Source organism: Aptenodytes forsteri, unplaced genomic scaffold (genome assembly GCF_000699145.1).
Source record: "Aptenodytes forsteri isolate BGI_AS27 unplaced genomic scaffold, ASM69914v1 Scaffold55, whole genome shotgun sequence".
In the NCBI taxonomy this organism is placed as follows: Eukaryota; Metazoa; Chordata; class Aves; order Sphenisciformes; family Spheniscidae; genus Aptenodytes; species Aptenodytes forsteri.
Genome location: NW_008796063.1, coordinates 13,104,862 through 13,116,900, shown reverse-complemented (window position 1 = coordinate 13,116,900; position 12,039 = coordinate 13,104,862). Strand labels below are relative to the sequence as shown.

The 12,039-nt window shown below is 37.5% G+C and overlaps 1 protein-coding gene across 1 annotated transcript in view; it reads right to left on the bottom strand.

The window, feature by feature from the left end:
* Positions 1-9,517: 9,517 nt before the first annotated feature.
* The window catches only part of KCTD5 (potassium channel tetramerization domain containing 5), a 31,531-nt gene continuing 29,009 nt past the window's right edge, over positions 9,518-12,039 (bottom strand). The window contains exon 6 of the mRNA XM_009286637.2: positions 9,518-10,172. Coding sequence (XP_009284912.1) covers positions 10,143-10,172 — 30 coding nt within the window. The 3' untranslated portion in view covers positions 9,518-10,142. The remainder of the gene's footprint in view (positions 10,173-12,039) is intronic.

Sequence of the window (12,039 nt, the reverse complement as noted above, 5' to 3'; positions counted from 1 at the left end):
AAGGTCGGGGCGGGTTGAGGAGCCGCAGCGGAGGACTGCTGCTGCCGCCGGCGGCCGTGCCGTAAGCGACCGCCCTTCTTGACCGTCGGCCTGGGGCTGTCCCCGGCTCCGTGGGGCGCTGGAAAGCGCGGAGACTGACAGTGGCTTCCTCTGGTGCGGTCTTTAGTTGTGCGTTTGGCCCCAATTTGCTTTTGTTTAACCTGATTTTTAAGAGGCAGCATGCGTTATGCTCTGTGGGTTTTGTTTCTCATTGGATTTTTTTTTTGTGGCTTTTTTTTGTTTTTTTCTTGGTTTTGGTTTCTAAGAATGCATTTTTAGTGGCATATAGGGAATGAATCACATTCTGTTCTCACCTTTGACTTACTTTTCTAATTTTAATGAAACGTAAGAAATTTCAGTCCTGAAACCTCGGCTTAGCCATGCCTTGCACTAGTCTGTGTTTCTTAATGTTTCTTGAACTATGTTCTATGTAGTATTAAAGTTCAAAATGGTTTCTCGGGAGCTCTAGAATTAACTATTTCAATAAATAATCACTTAGATTTGAATCAGCCCTAATCAAAATAGGTACTGAAGTCAGGAACCTCGTTGCCCAACAGCCCACCTAGTGAGCAGGCACCTGCAAGAGCAATTCATCTTAGGCACATTAAAATGCCTGCCGGAGGAATTCTGTTTCTTCATAACCCCAGGCAACTGGGGTTTAGTTACAACTGGCACCTAGAGCTGACAGAATGAATCTAAGCATTGCTGGACATTTTTGTTTATACTTTGTTCTATTTGGCTTTTAAAATTCCCACTTAAAATTTTGTTAATTTTTTTGCTTTTTGTATTGCTTGAAACATGATGTACACAACATGGAGCTTTCAACCGCCTTTGAGAAAATGAAAGGCTGTTGCACAGGGTGAGGCAATAATCTACAATTCGTGTCGGTAATGGAGGGGGCAAGATGTCATCAGTTTAAACTGCAGTAAGAAAAATGGAGGTGAGGTATCAAAAAAATCCTTCTACTGGCAAAGACGCTACAACCCTAGGCTGCCTAACGCGGGGAGCACAGGTATGGAGCCTTCATCACTTGGGGCTTTAAAGGTAAGTTAAGCAAGATGTCTTTTAATTGTAGCCGCTCCTGCTTTTAGCCAAGGGGATGAGCTGAGTCATCTGTTATAGCTCTTCTCAGGCTTTTTTTTCCCCTGAACAATTCATATTCTCGTTTAAATTTATTTTGGTTTTGACTCCTACAGAAAGGATGGAGAAGGTGAGTATTCTTTCTAGTTTTTACCTCTCTAGGCTGGTCTTAAGAAAACCATTGAGCTGTCAAAGCAATGGGTGCTGCCTGATCTTTGTTTTAAATCTCAAAAGGGTGTCAACTAGCTAATGTTTTTAAGAGACCTCATGGCCAGCAGAGATGGAAAAGGACAAACTGCTTCCAAAGCTTCCACGGACATATTTGCAACAGCTATACATCATCAAAGAAACCTCTCTTTCCAGGATGGGTCTGAGTTTGTGCTTGGAATCACACATCTACCAGGTGTAGAGAAAGAGTTGATATTGACTCTTCAGTCTTTGGATTCACCTCTACTGGTGAAGGCTGGCCTTGGGCTCGAATTCCTCCCATGCAGGTGGGCAGTTTCAACATCTTCCTATGGCAGTGAGAAATGCAAAAAGTGTCGTATCACAGAAATGTTTAAGAATGCTAAATAATGATTGTATCTTCATATAAACAAACCAAATTCTTGGACCACTTGCCCTATTCTCATGAAGTCCTCATTTAGCTTCTCTCCACAAATGAGTTATTTAACAGTAATTATGTTCTCTTGGAATGAATGGTTCCTGTTCACATTTGTGCTTTAGCCAATTACGTATCATAAGGATGTAAAATAGGACACCTGCCTTCCTGTGGGCCCTCGCTCCTGCCCAGCTTTCTCTTTTCCTAATGCATGGATACCTATGGCAGCATCTGCCTTAATTTCTTTATTCCTTTTAACTAGTAAGTGCTGGAGAAGAGATGGAGGACAAGTTAGCAGCTGTGTGTACAGAAAACATCCTGACAGTCACAAATGACTTGGGGAAAGAGGGGAGTTTCAAAGATCTTAATGAAAACACCAGTTGCATGTTACTTGGTGAAAATACGTTTGGAAGGTCTGGTGGTGTCTTTGCACCTATTTGGAATAGAGACTTTCAGCAGGGCTGTTAAAGTACAATAGTGGCTATGCCAAATTGGACTAAAGATCACTCTAGCTAAGAAATCTTTCACCAGTAGCAAATGCCCACAGTAGAACCAGGACAAACACGTACTCCCCTGTGTGTCTTTCCCAGCAATTCCAGTGACATTACCAAAAGCAGTGGGGTTTAGGGGAAACTGTTAACACACCGCTCACAGGATTTATCTCATGAAATTGTACAGACTGCAGTCCCAGAGAACGTCTCATGAAATTGTACAGACTGCAGTCCCAGAGAACATCACATGAATATGGACTATGTGTTTATGACTGCCAGGCGAAGACTTCAGCACACTGAAAGATGAATTTGCAGGGTCATTTTCATCTTTCTGAAGTGAAACTTCCCACTGAAAGGAAAGCTAGCTCCAAATAAACTCTAAATGTTATAAAAGATCCAAACAGGATGTTAATGACTTACTTGTTTATGTCCCATTTATTAACTGGTTTCTGGTTCAGGGTACACAGTTGTCCCTTTTATGCTCTCACTTTTGCTAACTGGTTAAGACACTTGAAGCTAGATACATATAGTAGGAATTTGGATTGAAAGTAATTCTGGTTGACTGTAAAGTGCAAATACTTCTAGTAAGACAGTGATAAAAATGTAGATGCACACGTTGATTAGTTAATTCTACTAGAGCAATGTTTGTACTTAGGACTTATTTTAGTAAAATTCAAATGCAATTAAAATGCAGGAAATCAGTTTAGTGAAATGATACCATTTTACTAAAGCTGCTGGATATATAAGGAAAGATTAGAATGTGCTTTGCATTTAAAACTGATTAAACTGTTAAGATGAAATTCACCTCATAAGTAACTGCATAGCCTCTAAGATCTTAGAGCTCACAGGTCTTAGCTTCTCATACTTAATTCTTACTAGCAGTTTGGAAAATAAGAGCAGTCCAGTGGTCTTCTCAATACTAATACTGAATTATGAACTCTTCTGTACTTGTACAGGGCACGGCTGTCAAACTGCCTGAATAATTTCAGCAACCTGTAGTGGCTACCTAATCATTTACTTCCTTCAGCCATTTCTATCTTTAAAACTTTTGCAGCAAACGTACTAAGTGACTTCTTATTTACATTTCTTATACTATATGTTGGCCTTATTACAAAGTGTCAATTTCAGTTAGCTTAATTTTTCAGACAAAAGAAGCATTTATATTAAAAAGCAAAGTACTGGATTCTAAAATAAATCTGTGATGTTAGGCAGGGTGATTTGTGAGTTGCGTGAAAGAAAATGTATGCAAAGTGATTAGTTAAAACTTGGTACATGTTTTTTTGTGTGATTATATATCCATACCAGAGGCGACTGTCCTACTATAATGGTCAGCAACAGTCATAGTAAACACAAAGGGAAATACCTTAATTTCCCAGCATATATATATCTGAATAAACACGATTTTTTTGTGACACAGTCTTTGGGACAGCAGAAAAGGATACGTCTCCTTTACAAAGGAAAAAGTATTACTGCTTTGAATCACTGCAAAAAAATGCAACTATATTTTATATCTGAAGTGCTAATCTAGGCATATCAGTGATATTACACTGTTAATGTCAACATTAATGGATTTAGAAAAGAAAGATTTAAGACATCAGACTTTAAAAGGGAAAAAACAGGTTTATTTCATGCAGTTTACAATAAGCTAGTGTTATGAAAAGGAGGTTAAAAAAATACACACACATTTTAATTGTATGTTTGTTTTAAAAATGATGGTTAACTGTAACCATCTTCAAATGATTTGGGAAGCCCTAGCAGATGTTTTATCCAGGGAAATTCCCTGGATTCAGTTTCTTGTCTATGTCTGTGTTAAGAGTTTTGGCTAATGCAAAAGCATTAAAACCAGATCAAAACTCAAACTTTGCTGCAGTAAGAACACTTCAAAGATAATGAATTGGCACAAAATGAAGTGTTATTGCTAATCCACTATCCAGGAAAAAACATGTTGTAAGTATGGCCACTTGGATATTAACACAGACAGCTGATGCACAACTAATTTTGAGACCAGTGATTTGGGGGGGGGAGGGGGGGGGAGAACATCTGTTGAATTGGGGTAGGTAGGCCTAGAGAGCCCATAGGAAATAGATTTTTCATAGCTAGGCTAAGGTGAGGCTCAGGACAGAAGCAGGTAGAAATAGTTGCCATTTGATACTCCTTCAGTTTGGTGATCCCATTTCAGTTCCAGGTAGACAGGTTGGCAACATTTCTCTTACCGTGCCTTGGCACTTGCTTCATCCTAGCAAGTACACGTGAGCCAAGTTAAATTTGAGTAAAGTTGTGCATAAGCTTTTGGAAAAATCTATAAAAGGAGCAAGAATCATGTACATAAATACATTAACTCTTACATTTCAGATGACCAGGCCTGGAAATCTCAGCAGGTGTTAAGTCAGGTCAAAATGTAGGCTCAGCTTTCTGAGGCAAGGAGAGCACTGTCACAGAACCTCCTCCCCTTCCACCCACCCCCAAAGTAGCAAAATAACTTTCTAAAAAGTTTCTCTCATTATAGTAGTTATTAACACACAACATCCTAAAGAGAACCCTTTGATGGGCCCAGAAAGCTATGTTTGCAGCAGTATCTATTCACTGAACTTGTGAGAAGTTTATGCCTAAGGGTAGACCTTCCTAAAGTAAAGGACAGCTAAGTTGCAATGAAATATCCAGCGACAATTTCCTGGGGCAGAATCCTCCTCAAAGTCTCTCTATTGCCAGTGCTGCTCATAAAGGTTGTTAGATTTCAGCATAGGCCATAATAAAGTGGTGGGTAAGTGTACTATCTTCTCTAGTGTATTCCTTACCAAGCTGGATACTGAAATTCCAAGCCATATGTGAACACTTTTATCTGCAATTGGTTCAGCCATTTGTAAAAATTATTTTAGAGTGTGTGAGTTGAAAGAAAAACAGACTAGCTGCTTTTTAAACGTTATGTGTCTCCGGAACTTCAAATTAGCCCTGGAAAGGATTTTAGCCCTTAGCATTTCTGCATTGAAAATGGAAAGAGTTCCTTCTGTCTGACACACATTTAGGCAAACTGAAAAATAAGATCTATTTAGCCCTTTAAAGCCTCAGTTCAGTAAGAAGCCTTTAAAGACAGCTCCTGATTGTTGTGAGCCAAAAGAAGTAAAAGTTATATGACAATGAGTTCAGAGAGCCTTCCACTTTTTTTTTTAAAACTAAATATTTATACTATCTTAAGAATCAATAATTCTACACATAAACCCAGGTAAGATCCTGAGATTGTCCTTAAAGCTGGAGATAACTGCAGTCTAAACTATAATGAAGTAACAGGCAGCATCCTCAGACCGTATGTATTTCAAAATTGTTGTGTTAGAAAAGACACTTCTCCAGTGACCACTGGAAGTTTTAATCCTACCGTGCTGAGCTAACAGGTACTGTTAAAGGCGTAACAAAATCTCATCTCTTTTCAAGGGCCCCACCTTTCAGGGCTGATTGAAGAAGTTACTTTAAAAAACTTGAAAGATGCTTTTGATGTAGCGAGAGAGAGAATAAAATAGGAGAATGACACTTTCTGATTTTATCACATCTCAAGTGAATAAAATCTCAGGCTTCATCTCCAAACTCTCTTTCACTTGACTTTGATCTCCATGAAAAGCCCAGTAATTCACTTTTCTCTCAGTACTTCTCAAGGAATGTATTCCAGTATACCTGAATGATTGGACAATACACATTATAATCCAGTTTCTAGGTAATTTCATTCAATCAGATACTACTGCATTTTTGCATTCCAAATTAATTTTTGTAATACTAATAAAAATAGTAATTTGTAATTAATGTGTGTTAATTTGCTGGTTAATTTGCTCTCTACTGCTCAAAAAGAGACTGACAACTCTCAGCAACCTCAATAGACGTTCACAGAATAGAGTGTTCTGTTCTGAGAAGCAGTTTTCTGAAAACACCATCATCCTACTCAACAGACCTGTTCCCTAAGCATGCCTGCAATCAAGTTTTCTTTTGTTTAATCTGCTAGAAGTTTTCATTTTTCTCCTGAAAAAAAAACCCTCTCTCAGCGAAAGAGGAGATTGATTCCATTTTGGTATCTTCAGGAAATAGTCCTGTTTCTAATCAATCATAACTGCATTCACATTGCTAGAAATGGAGCTACACAGCTATTGTCTAAAGAAAATCTGAAGACAAAAAAGTTGGATGAATACATCGAGCTCACTTTCTTAAGAAATATCTTTTACTAATGCTACAATGAAAGGTGAAGGGAACTTTTATCATTACAAGAAACCTAGCTGAGTTTGAAAAAAAGACAGTACATTTTCCAACTTTTCTGAGTACATGATTCTGAGGACTGAAAGTTCAGTAGAGAATCAATATAAGCTTCTAAATACAATCAAGCCTTTGACACACAAATTACTGTGGGATAACAATCTGCAATTAGCCATAATCCATGGAAACCCCACAGTAAGTAGGAGAAAATTCCAGGTAACCTTTTGTCCAAAAAAAAAAAAAAAAAAAAAAAAAAAATTATTTCACATTTACTGTGGGAGCTGCTGAGTCAGACTATACTTTTGGACAGTTATTATGGACCAGGTGACATTCACGTCTTAGAGGCTTCAGAATGACTTGTTCATTGCAGATAAACTCTGATTTAATTGCTGCTTGAAGAAGTCAAAAAAACGTCATCTCCAATACAGAAAATTAGCGTCTGACAAAACTTAAGGCCAACAGTATGCTATCTGTTTCCTAACTCAAAGCAAGAAATTTCTTTGGTAAATTTGAACTTCTCAGTTTTTAAACAAGTTTTGCAAGAAGTTTGTCATGTAAAAGCCTTTAAAGAATTTCACTGAAAATCCACTAATCATCTGCTGAAGTAACCTCCTGTTCCATGGACAACACACCAAACAACTTCACTGAATATTTGTATAGCAAAAGGTTAGAGTTGTATCTTTCATAGAACTTAGATTTTCATGAGAAGTCACCTTGATTAACTGTTACGTTTTGGTATCTCTCTCTTCCTGCTTTATTTCCTTCTGCTATGATCTCTTCGTGCTCAGGATCTTAAATTCTAACCTGGAATGCTGTTTTGATTTACGAATAGAGGAGCTGTGTAAATCCAGAGTTCACATAAAAGGCTTTTGCAGCATAGGTTTTCAACTACAGCCCCCTAGTGAACTCATCAGCTTTACATAGTCATAGGCAGTTCTCTAGGGGTAAATACTCTCCCAATGACAGAAAAGAAACAGACAAAGGACTCCAGTTTAAACCATATCGGTACATTACCTCATCCTGCAAGATCTTAACAGACAAAGCAATGTTTGCAAAACCTGGTGATGTAGATTGGACTCTAATGCAATTATCTTGTTACTGTAGCTAACTTTATTTGAAATTACAAGAGTCAAATAAAAAGAAACCAAACTTATTTGGGGATCAATTCTTAATGCCTTGAAAAAGGCATATGGTAGCACTTCCATCTATCTGAAAGCCTCAAATGTTCACAAAAATTAAAGCAATAATGACATTAGCAGGAACAGGAAAGTAGTTAGTTCAGGTGGTCTCAAACAACAGCATATTTAAAATAATTTACAAGGTACCTGCCTATTGAAGTTCTCTTTTTTTTTTTTTTTCTTTCTTAAGATCTTTGTGAGGTATTGGAAACAAAGTGCAAAATGATTAACCACTCATTTCCCCAAAATTTGCTACAACAGGGATACAATGTAAACTAGATTGCAGGTAATCTCACCATAAAAGCATGGTTTTAAACTGAAAATACTGAAAAAAACATACTTAGAAAACCCCACTCTTTTACATATTCTAAATTTGTTCAGTTTGCTCAATTTGTTAGTCATGCTTTGCTGCTGTCATTCTTGAAAATGTCACTTTATGAAATAAAATATTCTGTCTTTTTTGGGTTAAATAAGAGAGACAACAGAAATGCTGATTCAGAAGGATCACTGTAAAGCAGATATTTTAGGCATTAAAATCCACTTAGGCCAATGCCAAATTACTCTGTAGAGCACACCAAGAAAACAACAAGAAACATGGTTGGCTGCAATTCCATGACCTATGGAGCTCACAGAATTCGGTGGAGTCATACTGTTTAAAAACACAGTGACGACTGCAGCAGAGGAAATGTTTTAATATGCAGTTAACACAGACAACTGTTATTGTTATTTTCAGATACACAAGATAATCTCTTACTATTTAGGGGAAATTTGGGTGCTAAATTTAAGCTGATAAAATATGGGTGCCTAAAAAAGTATAAAAGTATAAACATTTCCCCCTACACAATTACATTTTCAGTAAATTCAATTCAGTTTTAACATCTTAAAAAAAGACAAACATTTTATGTGGTGTTGTGGAGAGGCCAGCAGCTTCCTGTGCAGACCACATCCAAGTCGCAAAATGCATTACAAACCCTTTCAAGCATTAGATGCATGGACAAAACATTTAGCCCACTGCTTAACCTGCTTAGTAGAAATGGTTTTTACAAATTGTTTCTGCCAAACTTTTATCAATGTATAATAGGTCCTTTTAAAAAAAAAAAAAAAGTAGACCCTGGGTGTTTGAAAATCAGGCTTTTGCGTAAAGGATTACCTAGAGTATATGCATAAATTCTGAAGTTACTGAGAATGAAAACTGTAATGTCTTTAGAATTCAAAACAATCTTGTAGCTTTTTGAAACTCCCTTCCACTGCTTTCATAAGTCAATAAAGCTGAGTTTTATACCGTCAATTTCATTAAGTGTTTTAAAGATGTGCTAAAGATTTTGCTCAAAACATAGTGTATTAAAAAGCTCCAGTCTTGTGTATTAGCCTTCATCAAGGACAAACTAATGAAGCTGCACCAGATGTTTTCAAACAGTGTTCTTTAACTGCATAGTTGAAACAGTATAGAAAGAGAAAGATTGATTACAGGTATCCTGAATGTCTGAAGTAATTAAGTTTTTCAATTGGATGAGCTTGTGTTCACACTCAAGGTTGATTTTAATCCCAGTCAGAGAGATAGGGATCTAGGACTAGCCAGCCATATTTCTGTACAACCTCCAGCTCTTGAAAAATCTCTACCATAATCCACAGTTCAATGCTTATAGGCATTTTATAAAAGCACAAACACAGATATAAGTACAAACATCTCAAAAGAAACAGAATGTTCAGTTGTTCATTTTAAGTGAATTTTGATTCCCCTTCCAAACATCTGGCTAAGACTGGAGCATAACTTTTGCAGGAGGAGACTGTTTTAACAGAAGGAACACCAAGAATAACTCAGATGAATGCCATTTTCTCTGAGTTTAGTCTTCCCTTTGGGTATTAAAATATGCTATAAATCCAGTCAATATATACACCCTTCCTTTAGAGAAACCTTTTGTCTGTTGTGTAACTTTTTACATGCTAGTTTCAGTTGATCTCCTAGGCTGTTACTACATAATAGAGTATGTCACAGAGCCGTAAGGAATGTGCAGTATAACACAGTCGACTGGGGCTGCCACTGATTCTGAAACAATGTAGGCCCAAATATTTGCATTTGTGGGCTGTAATGTGTGTGTGTGTGTGTGTAGCACCAATTACATTGTCCTTTAAATGTTTACAATGATTAGTACGAAAATGTCTCCGAACTGATCAACATTGGGTCATCCAGCACCAGACATTAAGTGCTACATGTCTCAGAGGAAAATACGAGTGCATGGTCATTTCTTTTCAAATGACCAGTGTCAGTCAGCCCACAAGAGAGTACAACCATGCACTACAACCAAAACTTAACACACACTCCCACACCATCTATTTCCATTATGTAATCTTGCAACGCTTTCAGCCAGTTGACACCAGCTTATAGGCAAAAATGGTTGAACCCAGATCAACAGAAAATTGTCTAAATCAGATTTTTTCTTTTGCAGACGAGCCTCTTCAGTGTGACAATTCACTGTGTCTTGGAATAAAAGAGAAAAAAATTGTCACCGTTCAATACTGTCTTCACATCCTGGAACCTCGTTCTTGCAAAATCTGAAACAGACCAATAAAAATTCTATAAATGAAAATTCGCTCAATGTGTTTCCTAAAGCATGGAGGTCAAAGAGCAACATAATGACTATTTCAAATAACCGATAAAGTGTCAGGGAGATGGTTCAAGGACATTCCTGAAGTCTGTGCTTTATGGCTGAGAAAAGACAGATTGATATATACAATGTCTCCTATCAAACATCATGAAAACAGATGTAAATCACTGCTAGGAATTGAGTATGATTAATATAACCAAAGCTTAAGGGTTGGTAGATCTAAAAAGTAAGCCATGTCACCTCATCCTAGTTCTGAAGATACTTAGGACCTGTATGGTAAATGAACTTGGGTACTTTATTAGAAATTGAATTTAATCTTCTTTTTCCTGTTCCAGTAAGATGTCCTTAACTCTCTGAAGTTTCAGCTGCAAATTGTGTCCCATAAATTAGTACTGAAAACATGAACTAGCAACTCAAAATGTGCACAAATGGCACACTGGGCGAGATGACACAGGAAGTTTTCAAAGGCCAAGAGTACGAACTGGCAAGATTTAAATCAACAGACTGATTTAAAATCTGAAATAGATGCCCAGGCTTGGTCTTTTGCATGAACTAAAGTCAACCAACTACATTTCTTCACAGATTTTTACTATGCTGTTCAGACATACAAAGCTTATCAGTTGGACTGACCAGCTATATGAAAATAAGTACTACTCTGACAGCAGTTTTAAAATATTTTTACATTAATATTATTTGCTCATGCAAGATCTCACAAGTTTTTTAGGCATCCTTGTCCATACGAAAATTGTTTCTGTGGACACAGGACATAGCACATTGAACTTTTCATGCATTACCTTGTCCATCATTATCCTTTGAAATGTCCAAGCCAGGCAGCTGAGAGGCAATGCAGGCTCTGACTTCATGCGGAGGAATATATTTCTCAAAAATTCCGTCTAAGGAATTTGATTCTCCCACTGTCACCAAGGAACTGAGATTCCCATTACAGTGAGTAAAAGGATTTTCTTTTTTTTCCCTAAAAGCAGTTGGTTTGTTTAATATTCACTTTAAAAGGCATATATTAAACATAGGGACTGAAGTCCAATGGAAACAAAATATCTACCCCTGAAAAACCTAGGAATCCTTGTCTATAGCATCTTACAACATGAAGACCGCCTATTCTACTTCCAATTTGACTATTTTTTCCCTTTTCTGTTTCATTTCTCTTTGGCTCCTTCAGTGAGGAAAGCATGCAAGTCTTTGGATTGACTGTCCAAGCAACAATGTTTCTCATGTTGCTACTCTAAACTGAACGGCAATGAGCAATAATGAGGTCAACTCTCAGGCTGCATCGTACTGCAGGGAAGCCTTTAAGCAAACTGTAGAACCAATCGTGACAGTAGCCAAATAAAGCAATAAGCAAAGCTTCAAATGTACCGAGCACAAGTACTTAACAATGTTAATCTGTCAGTAAAAGTATCTCTAATGATACTTCATTTTCTTTTGCATCTTGACAGTTTTCCTAGTACTGGGAAGGGCTCTTGATTTCAAAAAGCTGAAAGAAAGCAAAGGCACAATCCCTGGACAATGGCATAGCTGTCTTCAATGTAGAATTTCCTTCTGTGAGGATTTCAGTGTAGTCTGATATTAAGACAACTTTTCTTTTGCATCTTGACAGTTTTCCTAGTACTGGGAAGGGCTCTTGATTTCAAAAAGCTGAAAGAAAGCAAAGGCACAATCCCTGGACAATGGCATAGCTGTCTTCAATGTAGAATTTCCTTCTGTGAGGATTTCAGTGTAGTCTGATATTAAGCCAACAACCAACAAGGAGGGGCTGGTGGGGAATGTGAAGCTCAAGGGCAGCCTGGGCTGCAGTG